The following is a 20,669-nucleotide window of genomic DNA, read 5'->3' as shown; positions in this document are numbered from 1 at the left end:
CAAGCCTTTTATTGTTTTAATATTGCTGATCATGGTTTACAGTTTAAGAATCTTAAAGATCTTTTATATAGACAAAATTAACAGGCTATTCGTACTAAAATGAAATTGCCATTTCATAGATATTTTTGTTTGGGTGTTTATTGTATTTTTCTTTGTTTCTTTTACCTTTTCTTTTTCCTTTCTATTCTTTTTCTATTGATTGATTTGTTTTGGGGATTTTGTATTGAGGGGGAGGATTTTTTATAAGCCCTTCGGGCTTCTTTTCCTCTCCTGCACAAATTATTTGTCCTTGTATGATAAAAAAACTTTACTGTTGTCATTGTGCAAATAAATAAATAAAATAAAAAAACTCAAATATCCTATCTCAAAAAATTAGAATATTCTGGGAATCTTAATCTTAAACTGTAAACCATAATCAGCAATAGTAGAATAATAAAAGGCTTGCAATATTTCAGTTGATTTGTAATGAATCCAGAATGTATGACATTTTTTTTATTTTTTTAATTGCATTACAGAAAATAAAGAACTTTATCACAATATTCTAATTTTCTGAGACAGTCCTGTATTCACAACTATTGCATATATTGTGTACCAACACCTCATGAATATACATAGTTACATATTTACATTACATATGTACATATTTACAAACAAAGAAAATAATGTAAGTAAAAAGGTGACTAAATGATCTGTGGAAACACCTGGTGATTGTCAAAGCCCTTCATCCTCCCTGGACCCTGTGAAAACCATCTTTTTGTACCGCTGTTTGAACTGGCTCATGCTTGGACATTGCTTGAGCTCCGCACCCAAACTGTCTCACAACTTCACTCCACATATGGAAATAGTAAATGTTTTTAGTGTTGTGCGGACACAAAGATGTTTTAAATTGGTCTCCCCTCTCAAATTGATATGAGATATGATGGCTGGCATGCCGTGATATTTTCACCTTTCAATCCAGGTGTGGTGGTATAAACGCGTGCCCTATTCGATGTTATTACATTAATATTTACAACAATGTTTTGAAGCTCATTTTCGGGTCTGCATTTTCCTCATCATTGACCACAGATTGCTGTTACACATAACTGGGCTTTGGTTATTAAACAAAAGTCCAGAGAAAGTTTAAGAATATCACAGTAGCCCAAAGTTAACTGCCAAGTTTTTTTTATAACTTTTTTTTTCTCAGTTCATTGGTTTAGTTACTCAAGTCTTTTTAAGATAAGATAAGATATCCTTTATTTTCACCCTCAGTGGGGAAACTTATTTTTGTTGTCACCGTACACTTAGCACACACATGCAGGGGAGGTTTTAAAAAGACTGAAAAGTCAGAATAAAAAATACATATAAAATATGTATAATCACAGAATATGAACAGTGTATATACAGTTGGTTTAGACACACATGTTAATTCAGATGTACACATGCAGTGTAATGTGTTGTAGGTGACCATCCAAAAGATTGTCAAAGACAAAAGCTATGTTTTGAGCACCAAACTAATATTGAACAGGTCATCTTGTGTTTTGAAAAGAGCTTTGACCAGTCAGGGTTTGGACACACGAGGGGGTGTCTCTGTAGCCTGATATATCAGACCCACATTTATAAAGATTCATGGTTCATCTATAGGGCCTTTTCTTCCGAGAGGTGGCATCAGCTGTGTCTTTGCACACAGCTGGGTAGTGCTGCAACGAACAAGATGACACGCTGAGCAACGGAAACGAGTCAGTGAGAAAGTGTGTTGTGTAGAAGAGTAAATTAACCTTTGGCTGCAGAGAGTCAGCAAAACGGCAAATAGTTCTTGAATGATTTGACTGTTTTCTGTATATTTTTTAAAGAAATAGTCCACGTCTTAAACTGTTGATGCTAAATCTAATTCAAATGACCCCTAGCATCTACACTATTTATATCCAAATTACAACCTCACTGCTGTGTCATCACATAGTTAAGTCCGTCCAGAGAGTCTACACGGATTGACGGATTTGCCCCCCAACCCCCATACCTTTTTGAGCAGAGTAAATGAGCTCCAACTGATGGTAGCTAGGTGTACCTGCAAAGCATTTGAATTTGCTAGTGGTACGTCTAGGTTTCTAGGCTAGGGTCTCTGGATTGGAATTGGTTCTTACAGTTGCTACCAGGTCCCATCACATGGATCTCTTGGGAGTTTGAGACCAGATGAACTCTTGACTCTGTTCTTCAGAGAAAATCTTTTTCTGAGAGAGCTTGTCTGCTTCCGTTCAGCACTGCTGCATGTGGTTGAAAAATGATCTCATTATATCAGAGAGAAAGAGCTGGAAATGTATGTATGTAGATGTTTTTTTTGTTTTTTAAGGGGCTGCATGTTGTACATTCAGGAAAAAAACGAAACAAAAAAAAATCGTTTTATATTTGTTTTCAAGTGAGTGTAGTTGGCCTCTGTAGTGTTCCTTGAGCACATCCTAGAGATTTGTTGACGGGCCCGCTGTTGACATGCTGTGACAGGCAGCTGCTGTAGGAATATGAGGGTAGGAGGTGTGAGGTCAAAGAAACATTGAATGTAGGGGTTTTCTTTTTTGTAATATGTATTGTAACAACATGAGCTGTGTTATTTATGACAGTGGGTTTACTGTTATGGCAGTAAAGTCTATTTTAAAAATATGCAATGTCCCATTTTCTGCCTGTTGCTGCCGACCAAACACTGCATTAGTTGAAGGTCTGGGATCACATACGTTTAGTAAACCAGTTCTTTAATGCAGCTTGAAGGCAAAGAATCAGGGAATGATGGGAAACAACTGTTCGTTTTCCAAAAGGACACATGCCTTGTTTAATAAAAAAATGTTTTCTCATCAGTGAACGAGTGGATTGCTTGAATAACAGAAGAAGCATCACTGATACATTGATCAGTCCTTTGAAATGATTAGCAGAAGATCGTTCACATTTTATGTGCACATGCAAGCTTTTATTTATTTTTTTGGCAATTAGGATTAAGAAATGTGCTGTTATTTTTAATTTTTGTTTTTATCTTTGTTCATAATTTAGTTAAGATAGGTTTTGCAGCATGGGTTAAAAAGGGTAAAAGACTGATGTTTTGGAATGTAAATGTTTTACTTTGTCCTCTTGAGCTAAGCTCTGGAAATGCTTTGTTGTTGTCTTTGTTCAGGTGTTATGTTTCATGTATGTTTTTTTTTTAATAATCTCTGTTGTGTTTTACAGAATACACAGATGATGAGGCCCACATCCCAAAACACTCATCCGTGATTGTCCGCCGCACTCCGATTGGGGGAGTAAAACCAGCTGGCAGGACGTTCATTGTGTGGGTATACTTAAAATACACTGTTATTTAGTGATGCACCGAAATGAAAATTTGTGGCCGAAACCGAAAATAATAATAAACACTTGGCCGAATACCGAACATGGTTCTTCAGCAGTTTTTCATTTATTTTGCCATTTTTTCACCATTGCATAAATCAAATACATTTGATTTAGGCATGCTTTTCTAAGAAAAAAATCTTTTACAAAATTACAAGGTAGAAAATATTTATTGAACATAAAAAAATGAAAAATTTCTATTTCCCAGCATTATGTTGTTTTGGTTCCACCTCCTGGTGAATGTTAGGTAAAATTCTTATGGGGTTAGTTTTTGGTTGGCCAACGATTTATGTAGTGCGCAACGTTACGGGACGGAGCGGCCAGTCTATTTCCTTATTTTACAACGCTGTTATTAATTGTTCGGTTTTTTTCCCCACTTATTCCACCGAACACCGAAAGTGTTTTTTTTGCCATTTTCGGCCGAACAATTTCGGTTACCGAACAATCGGTGCATCACTACTGTTATTACTTGATGTAGGACTGAGCTGTACGGTTTGCTAAGTTAATAGTTTAAGGGGTTTGAGGTTTGTGTTTTGTTGTTTTTGTTTAACTGTGCTGTAAATGAAAACTTGATGCAGTGGTTGGCTGATGACCTTTTCTGTTTTCGTTTCCACAGAGATCGTTCTGACACAGCTGTTGTGGGATCTTCTAGACCCGTATGTAAAACAAACCCAAAAAAAACTCTCTCCTCTTCACCTCTCTCTCCCACTCTCTCTGGCTTAAGTCACCTTTCTCGAGAACATTCTGTCAACAAAGATCAAGTTGTATATTCTGTTCACTGTTTGTTTTTCTACATTTGTGTGGATCTCAACCTCTATATGTTATTTGATGTCTATTTCTGGGGTATTCCCTGGATTCACCACAGTTAAAATAGTATTCATTCTTAGTTTTCTTTACATTTTTGAAATTAGCTGATCAGAGTACATTGTGGCTAAATTAGATGAAGTCAAGAGAAACTACAAAACAGCCACTATTGTTTTGTTCTGGGTTTTTTCTCCCCCCCTTTTTTTTTTAAATTAGTTGAACTGACTTAATGTTTGAACTGTTAATGCACTATACAGTAATTTACTGAGGAACTACTTAAAAGTGACTGTATTTCATAATGAAATGGTTTTGTTGCCTGCTTCGGTCAGGCATATGTATTTAAAGGGGTTTGTGAAGAATTGTCTATTTTTGTATTGCTAATTCATTGTAATTTTTTGTGAAAATATTTATTTGAGTTAAAAACCAATATAATTTAAAGTGTGGCTGGGTTTGATTGTAATTATAAGACTAAAGCTGTGTGCGTGGAATAGTTTTACCAATGATTTTTATTTATTTATTATTCTTTAACTGTCAAAAGCCTACCTTGCTAAACATCAGTATTCAGGTCTTTTTTTCAGTAACACTTATCAATGTCAATTGTTTTGTCTTGTACAATTTCACTATTAACATGTTTTATTCTGCATTCAGTGTGGACTCCACATAACCCTTAAAGGCTCACGTATTCAACCATGCTGAGTTGCACACAAATAATTCACATTTGAAGTGCCTCTTTTGCAAAGAAACCACTACTAGCTCAAAGTGTATTGTTAAAACTGTGGTTTGAGGGATCCTGAGTAAGTTCTGATAAGATGCTGTAATTTGGCTTCTCACCTGTGACGTGACATGATCACAAAGAACTAAGACACATAAATGGTAAATCAAATGCCCTGTCAATCTTTGAAGGCCTTCCGTGGTTGCTGCAGTGAGAAGAATAATGGTGTAGTGTGTCCTGTAAGCTGCAGAACCTGTCAATAAAGTTGTTCAGTGGTTCAGTGTCAGAACCTCTCGCACCAGATCCCTGTGTGTTCCCTCCACAGCATACAGCAATACCCAGTGTTTCCTCCGAGCCCTGCAGATTGTGATGGACACCCCACCCTCTGCATTTGTTTTATTAACTGCCCTTTGCTAATAGAAGTAGACAGATCGGCCTTTTCTTGTTGCTAGTGGAAAATATGAATTGATGTCTGAGCTTGAGGCTTAATTCTGACTTCTGACGCATGTCAGAGCGATACGTAACCTCTTTCACTCCATATAAGTGTACGGCTTTCTTTTAGAAGACTGAAAAGATTGCTGATGAGAATTTATCCTTTTTTTTTTTTTTAAGCTAATTTTAAAGTAAGATTGTATTGTCTTACCAAGCCTAACTATTTTATGATTTTCAATGTTTGCATTTTTATGAGATTGTACTGCGTATTGATTTTCAAGAAATGAATCTTTAGCAAGTTTGAAAATGTAATGGCTAATGCTTTTGATAGTGTGATGGAAAACCTTAAAAAACGGGGCCGTATGAAAGGAAACTGCAGGATGTGGGAGTTTTTATTTTTTAATTAAAAAAAAAATGCTGATAAACTTTCAGTTTGTAAAGTTTGGCATGTAAAAGAAGCCTAATGGCATTTATATCGATGTTAATATGCGATAGGGCAGTAGGAATAAAAGTATGATTATGCTGCTTACCAGTGATGAATCATCCATCATAAATCATCAGAATCATTTGGATTTTTTGTGACTTAGGGAGTTGGTCTTTGAGTACCATCAACCACATGGTAAAAAGTAAAGTTTTGTTGGTGAGCTGTAATATTTCTCCCGTTGCAATGGATATATGCATCTTCAGTCTTGAGGTTTTTTTTTTTAATCCCACAATTTTCTTGTGTTAACATGCAATTTATTTCTTATCTTTTTAACTTGAAAACCAAGGCTGAGTGTTTTACAACCGTAGTTTAGCTAGATATTAGAAGTCGGAAGAGGACTAGAAGAATACATGCCATGGTTTAAACACTCACTTGGCATGTAGGAGCAGTATTCTATGCACATTGTGCAAAACAAAGTTCCTGATGTTGTAGTGACGACTTGAGTGGACTGGACACAGATGTGGTGGGGGAACTGACTGGGCTTTTATTTTCCAGTGTCAATCTAAAAAAGAAAAGAAATTGAACAACCTTAATTTATATACTCTGATTCTCCTGCAGACGGATTCTTCTCCTTCTTTGTCTCTTGCCCAGCTTGCTAAGGTAGCATTTCTATATATGCTTGTTGTACTTCCAGGAAATATTTCCTTAATTTGCGATTTTATACATTCGTTTTTTTCATCTGACATTCCCCTTTTCTTTTAATTTCCTTTCTCTTATTACCTGTTAGACTGCAAACCTGGTTGATGCAAATGCATCTGAAGAGGACAAGATTAGAGCCATGATGTCTCAGTCTAACCATGAATATGATCCAATACAGTTAGTAAACTCATTCTATTTATTCCAAATTCTTATTTAACAAGAAGTGTATGTATTTCAGGCTTGTGAATCTGAATTAAGTGATATTTTCAGTGTGTGCTTTCACAAAATTTAATTCAACTTGTCTATTTAGTTACTCCAAGAAGGCAATTGGACCCCCGCCTGCTCACTATACCTGCTTTCGCTGTGGGAAGGCTGGCCATTACATCCGGCACTGTCCATTGCCAGTGGTAATTTAGCTCAGTTTGGCTGTTGGAGTCTCGAGTGTTTACCACATTTGAAAACTGTAATCATATCACAGTTTGGATGAAATATATATTTTAATTTTTTATTTTTAGGTCGTGGATAAAAGTGTGGATGGCCCTAAGCCAGTGAGAATCAGTAAGGGCATACCACAGAGCTTCATGGTGAAAGTAGAACCTGGTGCCAAGGGAGCCATGTTGACCAGTACTGGAGAATATGCTATACCTGCTATAGACGCGTATGTTTTAACCACAAATACACTTATTTCACATGTAAAGCAGACATAATATATCTCCCTGTCATTCAATTTTATTTTATTTTTTTTCTTTTGTCTTACATATCAAAATGCAAATCTAAATTTATTTTGACAGGGAGGCATATGCTCAAGGAAAGAAGGAGCGCCCTCCGTTTGTTCCTCATGACCAGTCGTCATCCGAGGATGATACTGACCCAATCCCCGATGAACTTCTGTGTCCCATCTGCAATGACCTCATGACTGATGCTGTGGTTATACCCTGCTGTGGGAACAGTTACTGTGATGACTGTAAGTTCTTTATTATTGTGCTTTAATAATAATAATAAAAAAAATCAAATGAATGAAGAAATTGGATAAGATTAAAATAAAACTAATTGGTCATGTATGCAATTCTTAAATGTTACTGCAATGTTTTAGAGACTGTCCATCGCCGTCGCAATTGATTCTCTGTAACTGACATTTCAGCTGTGTGTTGCTGTGATTTCTTGCTCTGTTTCTGGATTTCAAAGATTATTTTGGAAAAGAAAACATGGAGACTGCAGTTGATGAGGGCTCTAGGGAAAATTTTTCTCAGTGTGCATAATTTTACTAAGAATTTGAACCTTTGACTAATTGAGCTTGCTTGTTTCCAGGTATCAGGACTGCCCTATTGGACTCGGAGGAGCACATCTGCTTCACATGCAAACAGTCAGATGTTTCACCAGATAATCTCATTGCCAATAAATTTCTTCGACAGGTATTCTTTGTTTTTTTTTTAAATAATTTTTTATGTGTTTGTGTGTGTGTGTGTGCGGGGGGGCAGAGACAGATGTTTTTTCTTTCATTAAGTAACATTTCTGAACCATCTTGTTTGCTGTGTAGGCAGTGAACAACTTTAAGAATGAGACGGGCTACACCAAACATGGGCGCAAGCAGGTCCAGAATACAGCCCCTCCTCCACCACGTCCTCAGTTGGTCAGGCCTCTGCCCTCGAGACAGCAAGACCCTCTTATGGCTAATGTTTCTAACCCTCCGACAAGTGCGACCACAGCCGCCCCGAAAGCACCAGCTCCTGCACCCGCACCAACTCCTGCACCAGCTCCTGTTGTTGCAACTCCTAGCCCTCCTCATTCTGCTGCCATTGAAGAACAAGTTCCTTCACCAGCCCCTGCACCTGTTGTTGAGCACCATTCTCCTGTGCAAACACCCAACCACGGGGAACCACCTCCACCAGGGTATGTTCAGTCAATCATGGTTTGCATGTTTCAATGAAAGTTTGTATTCAAGGAGTGAAGTTTGAGGAGCTGTTTTTATTTCTTATAATGTATATCCATTTGTTCTAGGGAGACAGATCCAGAGCCTGTTGTGAAAAGAGAATCTTCAGGAACGTCAGAAAGTGCACCGCAGGTAGGCCCGTCCTCTGCTAAACAGCAATGTGTTCAATAATATGCCACTTGATGACTTAATTAATGACATTCACGGTTAGGGGTGGGTATTGGGAAGGACCTCACGATACGATACGCATCACGATACTTGAGCCACGATACAATACACATTGCGATATCCCGATTATTATATTCTACATAGTTCACCGAAAAACTAAAAAATGCATTACACATCTTAAAATCCAAGTTGTATATATGTACATCAGATGATAGTGTTGGATCTTAAAATCCGAGTTGCACGTTCATCAGATTAGTGACAATTCATGGGACAAACTGAGTCAAAACAATGTTTTATTATAACTATACAAGCTAGAGTTACAACATATTTGTATATTTTTTTCATATTATTTACATCATATGAAATAAACATTAAATTTAGTATGAGGTTGCTTTAATTATGTGGCAAATGATAATAAACACAAGAAAGATGGGTACTAAAACCAAGGACAGGCACAGTGATCAGTCAGTATAGATATAAATCCATAAATAAATAAACCTCTGTCCATTATTTTTCATTTTTTAAGGACAGGCAATTGTGTTATATAAAAAATAAATTATAAAATGAAATAAAACCTGAGCTCAGTGCAGGGCCCTCCCAGGGTTGGTAGAGAGTGGCAATGCCCAGGACTGTCACTTGGGTAGGAGCACTGGGTGATGGGAAAAAAATCGGGGATAAAAAATATATATTAAAAAAAAAATATATATTAAAAAAAAAATCGATATTCAAATTTTTAATATCGATATTGAATCGGCTGGAAAAGTATTGCGATATATTGCCATATCGATATTTTTGCCCACCCCTATTCACGGTCATAGTTTTCCAATGACTACTATCGGCATAACATATGCAAATACCTCACTAAAAATTAGAACTTTTCGTGAGAGTAACTTCTGTTTTCACTACAGATTCTCCCACAGAGCTACAGTTTACCAGTTCTTGGCCACCTGCCTCCTCCAAGACTGCACCATTCATCAGGTAAGAAGCTTAATTTATCAATTTAAACAGATTCAGTGAGTTTAAAGGACTGAGTCGAAAAAAACCTGACAAGTTTCTTCTGCTTTTATTAGGGTCACAGTCACGGTCCAACCCGCCTCACAGAGGTGGAAGTAGACACTGGTAAGATTTGTGCAAAGGACTTTATCTGATTAATGTTTCTGTGGGAAACGAATTATTTGATCTGTTTCTCTTTATCAGGTACAGAAATAGAGGGGACCCGCCCCCACCTCACATGCAGGCAGCTCCAGCTCCCGCACCTGCTCCTCAAATCTACCCATCTCCCATGTACCCACCCCCACCACAGACCTACCCTCCTCCATACAGCTCTGGCTCTGGCCTTATCCCACAACCTCTCGGTTACCAACCACAGCCCATTTTTGCCCCTGGACCACCAGGGTTGAACCCTCCCTGGATTAACCCTGGTGCCCAGCCCCCTCTTCTTCCTCTACCACCATCCATGTCGCAGCCCCCCATGTCTAAGGAGGACTTTTACAGGCAAAGGCACCACAGACTAGACAAGTGAGTCTTCTTTTTATTCTCTGGTCTTCAATTGACAACAGTAGTTAGGGCTGGGCGATATGGCTTTTTATTAATATCTCGATATTTTTAGGCCATGCAAAAAGGGGGAATAAGTCAAATTTACCAAAACTGTATTTATTAAACAGTTACTAAGCAGTGAGTGGTACAAACATAAAAAGTGTAATTTCAAAACAGAAAGTGCACGTTGCATCTCTCTGACTCCCCATCTGCTAAGAACATGTTCTGGTCCTGGTTTTACCTGGTTTTACCTGGTTTTACCAGGATGAGCTGCTCTGAGCAGCAGGGGCCCCTTAGAGCACCTTTATATTAAATTGTAGGTGCAGGGACTGCAATGTTTCATCCTCTCCTCCTTTACTTTGCATCACTTTCACTTATTGTTAGAAATATGACGTCATATAGTCTTGTTTGACTTTGTTTCGGTGATAGTGATTGATTTCATGTGGCCACATTTAAGCAACACTAGGTGACGTTTATGGTTCCGCGTTAAATCGACGCAGACCTACGGCGTAGGTTACGCGTCGATGCGCATTTACGGCGTATGCTCTGCGTTGGTGTGGGACCATAAATCAGCCTAAGGCTCGGCTGCGCGTGTCGCGCTGAGCGGCTCCTCGGCTCTCCGGAGCCGTTCGCGTCGTACGAGGAGAAAACATCCCCTCCCGTCTTTACTAAACCGGTTAGCTTTGAAAAGAGTCCGCCGCGCGTAGCAACCGTGCAGGTGAGCTCACGGCGCAAACAGGCCGAGTTTGGGAAAGTTAAGTTAAAGTTAAAGCGGGGAAGTGAGCAGTGGTCCCGGACATGGTCCCGGACATGGTCCCGGACATGGTCCCGGACATGGTCCCGGACATGGTCCCGGACATGGTCCCGGACATGGTCCCGGACATGGTCCCGGACATGGTCCCGGACATGGTCCCGGACATGGTCCCGGACATGGTCCCGGACATGGTCCCGGACATGGTCCCGGACATGGTCCCGGACATGGTCCCGGACATGGTCCCGGACATGGTCCCGGACAGCAGCAGCTGGTCGGGGGCCAATGATAATGCACACACGACAGCACGTGACTGACATGTGTGACAGGGTGCGCTTGTTTTATGTCTCAGAGAAGGAGAGACGAGACGAGAGAGCGTAATTTAATGCCCGAGGCTAAAAGCAAAATGCGTGAAAATGTATACTCTAATATGCACGATAGAGTCATTTTGTACATCGCACAGAGTAGAAGCCGAGATACATCGGCTATACTCGATATATCGCCCAGCCCTAACAGTAGTACTTCTGTTTTGAAAAACACAGATAAAAACTTAGCATCTCTAAAGATTACAATGATGAATTTGTATGGGTCCAGTTCAAGGGAAAATGTAAAAGTGAATAATTATATTTTGTCTTTGTATTCAGAGTTACATCGAAACTGGATGAATTTACTAAAGACTTTCATGAAGAACTCATCAAGTACAGAAATGCACCAAAGAGACGGAGACGATCCTATTCCAGGTGATTTTATTATGTATTCAATTTTCACAATTTGAAGAATGTCCTAATGGTTTATTGAAATGTCTGTGCCATGCTCTTGTCAAAATATTTTAGCAAGCTGGTCCAGATACTTTTTCAGTTGTGAATTTTCTAATTGCATAGATTTTCTTTTTTAAATTAGTTTTGGTAAGTGGAATGAACCACTTGACTTAACTCCATTTCAGAGGAGGGGGAATTAAAGAATACAGATTAGAAGCCTACAGAGCTCCGGACCGTGACGTCAGCATTGCCAGAGTGCTACACTAAAATGTAAACGACTCCATTTTAGTAGTAAAGTGACTGAAGTGGGTTAGAAGGATGTTTATGCTCAGGTAAACGGTAGTAAAGATGCCTAGATACATTTTCAGCAGCAATGGAGGTCATCCAGCTGCTTGTTTTTTTGATGCTTGGCTTTTGGTGCTTTGTATGTACAATCCATGCTACGTTGTTTGAGGGAAGATTGTGGGCGGCAAAGAATGTTTACAAACTCTTGGGCTGTTTTCGCACTTGCTTTTGTTGTGGGTAGTGAGGTTTTCTCTCCGCCAATCAACTGATTGTATCGGATTGTAGCTCTGCCCATTACCGTACCATTTTTCTACAAGCAACGGGGGCTCAGAAATAGTACGGTATGGTTCGGTTTAATGGGACATTTTATAATGGAAACACACAAAATACCGTACGGGGGGGCACGGTGGCGCAGCTGATAGTGCAGCCGTCTCACAGCAAGAAGGTCCTGGGTTCAATTCCCGCCGGGGACGCTGTGGGCGCTGAAGTGCGTGTTAAGTTCCCCCATGACTTCAGCGCCCACACCCTGGGTGGGGTTTGGCGAAAGGATCTTTCTGTGTGGAGTTTGCATGTTCATGTTTCAGTGTTCCCTTGGGTAGCTAATGTGAGCTACCCTCACAAAAACATGCACACAGGGTGGGGAGGATCTGGCCGGAATAACGTGATCCTTCCACGCGCTACGTCCGGCCGGAGAATCCCCACCCTGTCTGGTGAAAAAGAAGCGGCCGGTTCACTCCTCAGGTTAAGAAGGAGACCTTAGCTCAGTGCAGGGCCCTCCCGGGGTTGGTAGACGATGGCAATGCCCAGGACTGTCACTTGGGTAGGGGAAAAATCGGGATAAAAATTATTTAAAAAAATTAGAGAATGAGGTGTTGAGGCTGGTCGTTTCGACCCTGAATTGGGTTTCTAAAGTACTGCATAGGTCTGTACAGGTCATTTGTACAATTTCAAACTTAAACAGCCTAAAACAAAGTTGGACAGAATTGTGGGTTTCCTTGAGATTTTTGAGTAGATTGGCTTCAGACACCAAATGTATGCTCTCAAGCACATTATTTCTCATATTGTACTTAGTTATACTTACTAGAGGCTTACTGATGAACAGGTTCAGGCTTACTGCATTGTATGAAATGTGTCTTAGCTGGTGATCCACAGCCGCACAGCCTTCATGTTGCTGCCTGTTACACCAGTGATAGTTTTGTATACAGGTTCTATACATGAAGTCCAGGAAATGTAATTTTTTTTTAGTTTAGTCACTAAACCTTTCACCAGACTAGTATTCTGCAGTCTGGCCTAGATACAACCAAGAGTGGTCATGTCCAGCAGTGTTTTTGTTTTTTGAATTTCAGTATGCATCAGAAAAGGCTTATAGAAGAAGAAATGATAATAATTCCATGGTGGTAAATGTGTGAATCATAATTTGAATAATTAACCCTTTCTGCTTCAACAGAGTAAACACAGTATGAAAGAATGTACTTATTTATTGCTTTTATTACCTTTTACTTGAGCAAAATGTTTATTTTATCAAACATTGGAGAAAAATAAAAAAAATCATTTTTTTTTTTCAACCATTTATTCTTTGTAGGTCCCGGTCATACAGCCGTTCTCCATTCAGCCGCTCTCCTTACTCTCGCTCTCGATCAAGATCAAGATCCAGATCAAGATCCAGGTCTTTCTCTTTCTCCGCCAGTCGGTCCCGTTCACGTTCACATGGCCGATCTTATCCTCACTCTCCTTATTCCAGAAGAAACGGACGCAGTTATGGACGCTCACGTACACGGTCCCGCTCTCGTTCGAGGTCTTACGGCTACCGCCGCTCTGGATCACCGCGCTCTCCTCCTTCCTTCCGGGGAGGAGGCTGGGACGGACCTGAAGGAGCTCCACCCTACCGGTCAAGGTCACGTTCTCCCGGTGGGTATCGAAGCCGCAGTCCTGGGGGAAGAAAGCCGCCTCCTCGGGAGATGCCAATGTTTGACCTGAAGGGACACAGTCCCGCGGGCCATGATCGCTGGGAAAGGGAAAGATATCGACAGTGGGAAAGGGAGTATGCAGACTGGTACAACAAGTACTACAAAGACTTTGACAATCAGCATCCTGCACCCCTGCATCACAGAAGTCATGGCAGTAGAGACCGGGAGAGGGACAAAATGTCCTCTTCATCCAGAGACTACTCGCCTCAGGGGAGAGGGAGACGAGCGAGAGATGAGAGAAGTGGCCCACCTCACTTTCTCCCTTCATCCTCCTCATCAGGGACCAAGTCAAGCACTAAAGTCCTGAAGTCAAAGAAAATAAAAAAGAAAAGGAGTGGAGAGGAATCTGAGCCATCGCAACATTCACTGGACAGAGGTGATGCCACTCCTGTCAGAGATGAACCAATGGATGAAATATCTTCGCAAAATAAAACACCTCCTCTATCCTCAAGGCCTACAGCTAGTGTTGTGACTGCAAAAACTCCAGTATCGAAAAGCTCCACTGCACCTGTTAAACCCACAATTAAATCAACATCAAAGCCCCAGTCTGATAAGACGAGAAAAGATAAGGGTCAGAAGGTAAAGGCTAAAGTTAAGACGGAGGGTGTGAAGGTAAATAGTGAAAGTGTGAAAGTGAAGAAAAAAACTGGAGAAGGTGTTTTAACCAAAAAGAAAGACCCCCCGTCTTCCACATCTGTTTCAAAACCATTAAAGAGCGTTAAAACCAAACCTGACGATTCTTCCAACTCTACTACGCATAAAAAGGAGAAGAGCAAGAGCTCCGCTATGAAGCCGCCTCTGATGAAGACATCTCCAGTGTCCAATCAAAATCTGCCTGGACCTCATCCCTCTCACGAAGGCTCAAGATCCAGCCATGACATTCGCAGTAGAAGAGATCTTCCACAAAGTGGTGGTCTCCTTCCCCTCCCACACCCACCCCCGCTCATGCCCCGACCTCCATCCCCGGGCGATAGTCGTAGGAGGATGGGTGAGGAGTGTCGCTCTTTACTCGGACCTCCTCCTGGAAAGCTGAGGAGAATAGATGGACTAGGGAGTGGAGGGGATGTCATCTCTCTCTCACACCTCTCCCATCAACCCCCCCTACACAGACTTCCTCCCTCTTCTGATAGGCCAAGTTTTCTTTCCCTCGCTGGGAGTCGTGAGCTGAGTCGTGGAGATTCAGATCGAGGAGTCATAAGACCACTGATGGACATTCCGGTGAGTGTTATTTTAGACTAGAGACTAGAGTCTTTTTCATGAAAGCGCTGCACAGTTAAACGTGAGGGTAAATTATAGGGCTGGGCGATTTATCGAGATTTTAATATATATCGATATATTTTCAAACGCGATATGGTACGAGACAATATTGTTTATATCGATTTAAAAAAAAAAAAAAAATTTTTTTTTTTTTTTTTTTTTTTTACATTTTTTTTTTTTTTTTTTTTTGATATAGCTTATTTTGTGACAAATTGACTTGAATGTTTTATTTGAGATTTGCACAAATGTTTTGTTATTTGCACAACTGTCAACTTCAGTGGAAAAGTCTGCCTGTTACTGTCTACATTGTATTAATTGCACAGTGTATTTTAATTTCATTGTTATGCAGGAAAGGGATATTTGTTTTATTTTATTCAAGAAGCATTTTTATTCTATATATGCAGGCAGTTTATTTTTTATTTCATTTGTTTTATACATTTTGATATTGTGCAGACCTCTGTTAACAAAGGAACCTGTGTGACATTTGGCACGAGGCTTTGTATTAAAACTGACGTTTTTTTAAGGGTTTGCCTCAGAAAAAAATGAAGCTAACAGAGATGCTATGCTATAATGCTTTGGGGGAAACCCCAATTATGGCACAGAAAAAATATCGAGATATATATCGAGTATCGCCATTCAGCTAGAAAATATCGAGATATGACTTTTGGTCCATATCGCCCAGCCCTAAAATGTATACATTAATTGGATATTTTGTAAATACTGTAGCTTCACAACTTGTTGCCATGAAAATACTATCATTTTTCTAAAAATGTTTCCCTTTTTTTCTTGAAAAACATTATTCATAGAAGCCAGTGAGGAGGATCAAGTTGAACAGAGATCTGGGGAGAAAAAGCAGCACTGAGACCTCATCCTCCGACCGACCTCGTTCAGGTCCTGAGAAGACCGGCTCCACTTCTGATCGATCAGCTCCTGCTAATGTCTGCGAAGGAGACCGAGTCAGTAATACAACAGAAGGAGCAGGAAAAAAGGAATCGTCGTCTGCAGAAAGGGGAGTTTCCCGAGAAAGACCAGGGAGTGCTGGAGAACGACACCATGGCTCGGACAGAGAAAGAGAACGAGATAGACGTTCTGGATCAGACAGAGACAGAGATATGGGTGCTGACAGGGAGAGGGAGAGGGAAAGGGTCTCTGGGTCGAGTTTGAAAGTCGTGGTGGACAGAGACACAGAGGGAGAGAGGTCCGCAAAGACAGAAAAAAGGAACTCCAGCAGTGGAAGTGGGGCTGGTAGGTCTGTCTCTTTGGATAAAATGACCATAGCAGAGAAGTCCGCTATCGGCAGGAGGCAACCGGACCACCAGGAGAAACCAAGCGCATCATCCAAGGACAGAGAGGAGGGGTCAGACAGAGTTGCCAAATCTGACAGGTTATTACATTTATATTCTGCTTTTTGTCGGAATGCTGTCCAGATTGAAAGAAAGCGAGATACACTGTTGCTGCCGGTGAACACATTTCAGAGGTGTAATTATATTCTTATTTCCCAGAAGTGCATCCAGTGACAGAACGGAGAAGTCTCTCCCCTCAGGAGAGAAACCAGCTCACAGAGAAGGTAATTTTAAGTTCTGTAAGAGTGCAGCAACAGATTGATTTTTGGCTTTTGCCATTTAATTAAGCAGTCATTAAACACTCTTCCTTTCCTGCTCCGCGTCTCCCTGACAGGGGTCAAATACAGTCAGGAGGCGTCTGTGAAGAACAAACCCAGAATCAGTCGCAAGGCTCTGACAAGCCATGCCGCCAGCTCTTCTAGGTGAGTGTGCTGTACCCGCGTCAAATAGACAACAGAAAAGTACCAGTTGCTTGGATATACAGGACTGTCTCAGAAAATTAGAATATTGTGATAAAGTTATTTATTTTCTTTAATGCAAAAATGTCATACATTCTGGATTCATTACAAATCAACTGAAATATTGCAAGCCTTTTATTATTTTAATATTGTTGATTATGGCTTACAGCTTAAGAAAACTCAAATATCCTATCTCAAAAAATTTGAATATTCTGGGAATCTTAAACTGTAAGCCATGATCAGCAATATTAAAATAATAAAAGGCTTGCAATATTTCAGTTGATTTGTAATGAATCCAGAATGTATGACTTTTTTTTTTTTTTTATTGCATTACAGAAAATAAAGAACTTTATCACAATATTCTAATTTTCTGAGACAGTCCTGTATTATAGTTTTTGGTTTTAGTTTGTCATCAATCAACTATTGCCAACAGGATTGTAAAAAGAAAATAGTTATCTGAAATGAGCTGTTTTTATATTTGAGCACAAGTTCTGGTAGTTGAAAATCATTAAATTATTTATAAACTAGAAAGAGACCAGAGCACCTGATTGTTTTATCAATCAACAGCTGATAAAGTGAAGCATCAATGACAATATTATTAAAATACTGTAGTAGGGCTGGGCGATTTTGGACAAAAATAAAATCCCGATTTTTTTTTTTCTCTCTGAAAACCCGATTTTCGATTTCGATTTTTTTGGTAAAAAACTACAAAAGACAATGGAATAAATTGTTTAAAATATTTTATCTTTATTTTTAAAGAAAAATAGCAAACAAATTTCCCTATTGGCAATGAAGTGCAATTGAAAGATACTGTAAATCCTCCTTGAGTTTAGTAAAGTGACAACATTTACAATTTTCTTGACCAAACAAAGATGACTAGATGAGCTCTGTCTATAATGCAGACAGCTGCAAAAAAGGAAAATCGATTTTCCGATTTTCCTTTTTTAACATCGATTTTGATTAATAAATCCGATTTAGATTTAAAATCCATTAATCGCACAGCCCTATACTGTAGACATTATTCCATGCATATTGGGTTATTGTATTTGATCACTGATAATATTATCAAATTGCAAATAAAATGTTTTTTACTTTGACAGTAGGCAAACTCAGGAGAAAAAGCAGGACTTGGAGAAAGACCAGAAGAGCGTATCCTCCAAACTGGTAGTGCAGCCCTCGTCCAGCCCCGTGAGCAGCCGGGCTCGCAGCCCGAGTGTCAGCCCCGCTCTCAGCCCGGCCATGGAGGAGCCGCTCATCCAGCCGCCCCCGCGCTCCAAGTGGGAGAGAGAAGATGACGAAGAAGGGCAGGAAGACGTCCCAACTGCCCCCACCAAGGATCCTTCCCCCGTATTGCAGAGGAGCCGAGTCAGAGACGTCCACCACGAAGCACCTAAATTTGTCAGGAGCGAAGGCCGGGATGTTGGAAAGGAGGACAAAAAAGGGGCGGTGAGGGAGGAGAAAAAGCGAAGACCACTTAGAGAGGAGAATAAGGGTGACAGGAATACACATGCAGATTTGAACAAACCACAGAAAACCAAAACTGTGAAGGAAGAGGGAAGAGTGGTGAAAGAGGAAAAGAAATCTGCAAGAGAAGAGGAGAGACGAGGGGGCGAAAGAGAGGAGGGGCGAGGAGTGACGGCAAAGGAGGAGAAAGCAACAGAAAACAGAACGGGAGTGCGAGAAGAGAGCCGAGCTCCAGAGCCGAGGAGACAGCGTCTGTGCTCCGACCTGACGCGCGAGACGGACGAGGCCGCCTTCGTGCCCGACTACAGTGAAGGCGAGGGCTCCGAGCCAGAGAAAGGAAAGAGCGGCAGTCAGAGTCCGTCTGTCAGCCAGGCCTCACACAGCCCGACAGGAAGCAACAGCGGCTCCGCCACCACTACTGACAAAAAGAAGAAGAAACACAAAAAGCATAAAAAACACAAGAAGCACAAGAAACACGCCACCCAAGACAAAGAAGGAGAGCTCAAGCAGCACAAGCACAAACACAAGAAGAAGAAACATAAAAAAAGCAAAGAAAAAGTGGGAGAGGAAGATGGGAAGGAGAAACAGGAAGAAACTCCATGCTAACAGGCCCAGCCAAGCTTTATGGTCACAAGCTGTAACCTTGATTCTAAAGGAGATCTATCTAGGAAAAAAAAGGCTAGCAATTCTGCCTCATGTACCGCTGGAAGGGAGTGGATCAAATGAGCTTTTGACTTTCCCCGACATTGTTGGAGAGATGCTTTCCTAATATCTAATATTTAATGCTGCTACAGAACTCCAAACTCGCACTGTCTTTGGTACAGCATCAGGACCGCTGCAGATATCTCTGTTTAATGCCGACCTCCTTGCTTCTTCGGGTTCACAAAACAATGGAGTGATGCTGTGAAGCACTATACTGATCAACCATGAGCTGATGAGAAGGGACATTATGACAACTGATCACACAGCGGTGAATCTAAAATGGTAGGAATAACAAATAACTGTTCTCAGGGATGTGATTGCTTCTTTGTGAGGATAAGATGCCGTTTACCTCCTATGATTTGTTTGTAAATAGTGAATGAACTCTTGCTTCATATAATTTCTCTTGAGTTACCTTTGTTTATCCCAGTGTGCTTTACAAGGCCTAAATATTAAACATCATAGCTTTAAAGGATGTAAACTGTCTTTTTGATGGACTCTTCTAGTAGCTTTGTATGTTTCAGCACGTTAACTACATGTTCTTATTTCTAAACATTTTCAACATTGTAAATGTTTTTTTTTTAAGCAACCATCGCTTAATTTTCCTTGATTGTGCTTTTTTTTTGTTTTTTTTTGTTTAACAATCCACTTACTACCTGGAAAATGTGTAAATAGTTAAAATAGCCTAAGAATAGAAATGATTAAGTCAAACAAATGATTGAGCTAAAACTTGCAAAATTGTTGGTTTTGTTCATGAAACTAAATAAGGCCCTTTTGTATTCAGCCCACACTGGATCTTGTAAATTGATACATTTTATTTAATGACGATTCAGTCTTTATGGTTTTTTGCTCAAAAAGTGCAGTAGCTGTGTCCTGTTAGTGTGTGCGCGCGCGTGTGCTGGTGTGACAGTGAAATAGGACGGGCAAGTGACGAGTTAGAGGACATGTTCTTACAAATAAGGTGTTTTTTTTTTGTTTTTTTTAATTAAAATGTTTTGAGCTCAAATTAGTATGTTCTGTTTTTATTTGTGTGCTTGGGGGGAACAAGGTAAATTGGAGTGATGAGAGATTGAAGCCCAGTAGATGTTTAATAATAGAGGTTTAACTATTGAAACTACAATTTACAAGTTAACTAGAAGTATATTGTTAGAATATAAACACTGTGGTTAGAAGCTATTGAATCAACGTCACCACATGTGACATACAGAAGTGGTTATCATGCTGTGTAATCTGACCTAAATATTAAGGTACGTCTACTCTATATAATTTCAAACTTGTCAAAATGTGGGAAACCCTCTTATTTGAGTAGTAATTTAGCTCGTATGTGTGAGTTTAGTCATGCTGTCATCTTAAAAACATTACTTTCCAATGCAAATATGGTTCCTCAGACCTCCTGCCAGCACTGTGAGAGCACTAACTGTCTCAATAAAAATGTCCTATTTCTACTGTTGGGTTAGTTGAAATGAAAGGTTTAAAAGGAAACAAGGTTGTCAAAGTTAGATTAATAAAAATGACTCATACCTTTTTAAGAAATATGGATTAGCTTTTGGAAAAAAAAATTTTGCTTGAGTAGAAATAGACATTTCAATAATTCATGATATAATGGAAACTATTTAAACTTTTAACCACTATTGATCCATCAA

At 40.0% G+C, this 20,669-nt stretch overlaps 1 protein-coding gene across 4 annotated transcripts in view; it reads left to right on the top strand.

The window, feature by feature from the left end:
* LOC133441739 (E3 ubiquitin-protein ligase RBBP6-like) overlaps positions 1–20,032 on the top strand; it is a 21,879-nt gene extending 1,847 nt beyond the window's left edge. The window contains exons 2-20 of one of the 4 annotated variants that reach the window (XM_061719356.1): positions 3,184–3,283; positions 3,956–3,995; positions 6,330–6,371; positions 6,499–6,587; positions 6,721–6,817; positions 6,926–7,068; positions 7,202–7,374; positions 7,719–7,822; positions 7,948–8,300; positions 8,409–8,472; positions 9,417–9,486; positions 9,579–9,627; positions 9,706–10,026; positions 11,440–11,535; positions 13,421–15,023; positions 15,872–16,446; positions 16,565–16,629; positions 16,740–16,827; positions 17,964–20,032. In XM_061719356.1, the coding sequence (XP_061575340.1) occupies positions 3,184–3,283; positions 3,956–3,995; positions 6,330–6,371; positions 6,499–6,587; positions 6,721–6,817; positions 6,926–7,068; positions 7,202–7,374; positions 7,719–7,822; positions 7,948–8,300; positions 8,409–8,472; positions 9,417–9,486; positions 9,579–9,627; positions 9,706–10,026; positions 11,440–11,535; positions 13,421–15,023; positions 15,872–16,446; positions 16,565–16,629; positions 16,740–16,827; positions 17,964–18,933 (5,042 nt within the window). In that variant the 3' untranslated portion in view covers positions 18,934–20,032. Of the gene's footprint in view, positions 1–3,183; positions 3,284–3,955; positions 3,996–6,329; positions 6,372–6,498; positions 6,588–6,720; positions 6,818–6,925; positions 7,069–7,201; positions 7,375–7,718; positions 7,823–7,947; positions 8,301–8,408; positions 8,473–9,416; positions 9,487–9,578; positions 9,628–9,705; positions 10,027–11,439; positions 11,536–13,420; positions 15,024–15,868; positions 16,447–16,564; positions 16,630–16,739; positions 16,828–17,963 lie in introns of all 4 variants that reach the window. The other 3 variants (XM_061719365.1, XM_061719348.1, XM_061719339.1) reach the window with 3 other exon arrangements.
* The last annotated feature ends 637 nt before the right edge of the window (positions 20,033–20,669 follow it).

Source organism: Cololabis saira, chromosome 1, assembly GCF_033807715.1.
Source record: "Cololabis saira isolate AMF1-May2022 chromosome 1, fColSai1.1, whole genome shotgun sequence".
In the NCBI taxonomy this organism is placed as follows: Eukaryota; Metazoa; Chordata; class Actinopteri; order Beloniformes; family Belonidae; genus Cololabis; species Cololabis saira.
The sequence above is the reverse complement of the archived record's forward strand: the minus strand, read 5'-3'. Positions and strand labels throughout refer to the sequence as shown.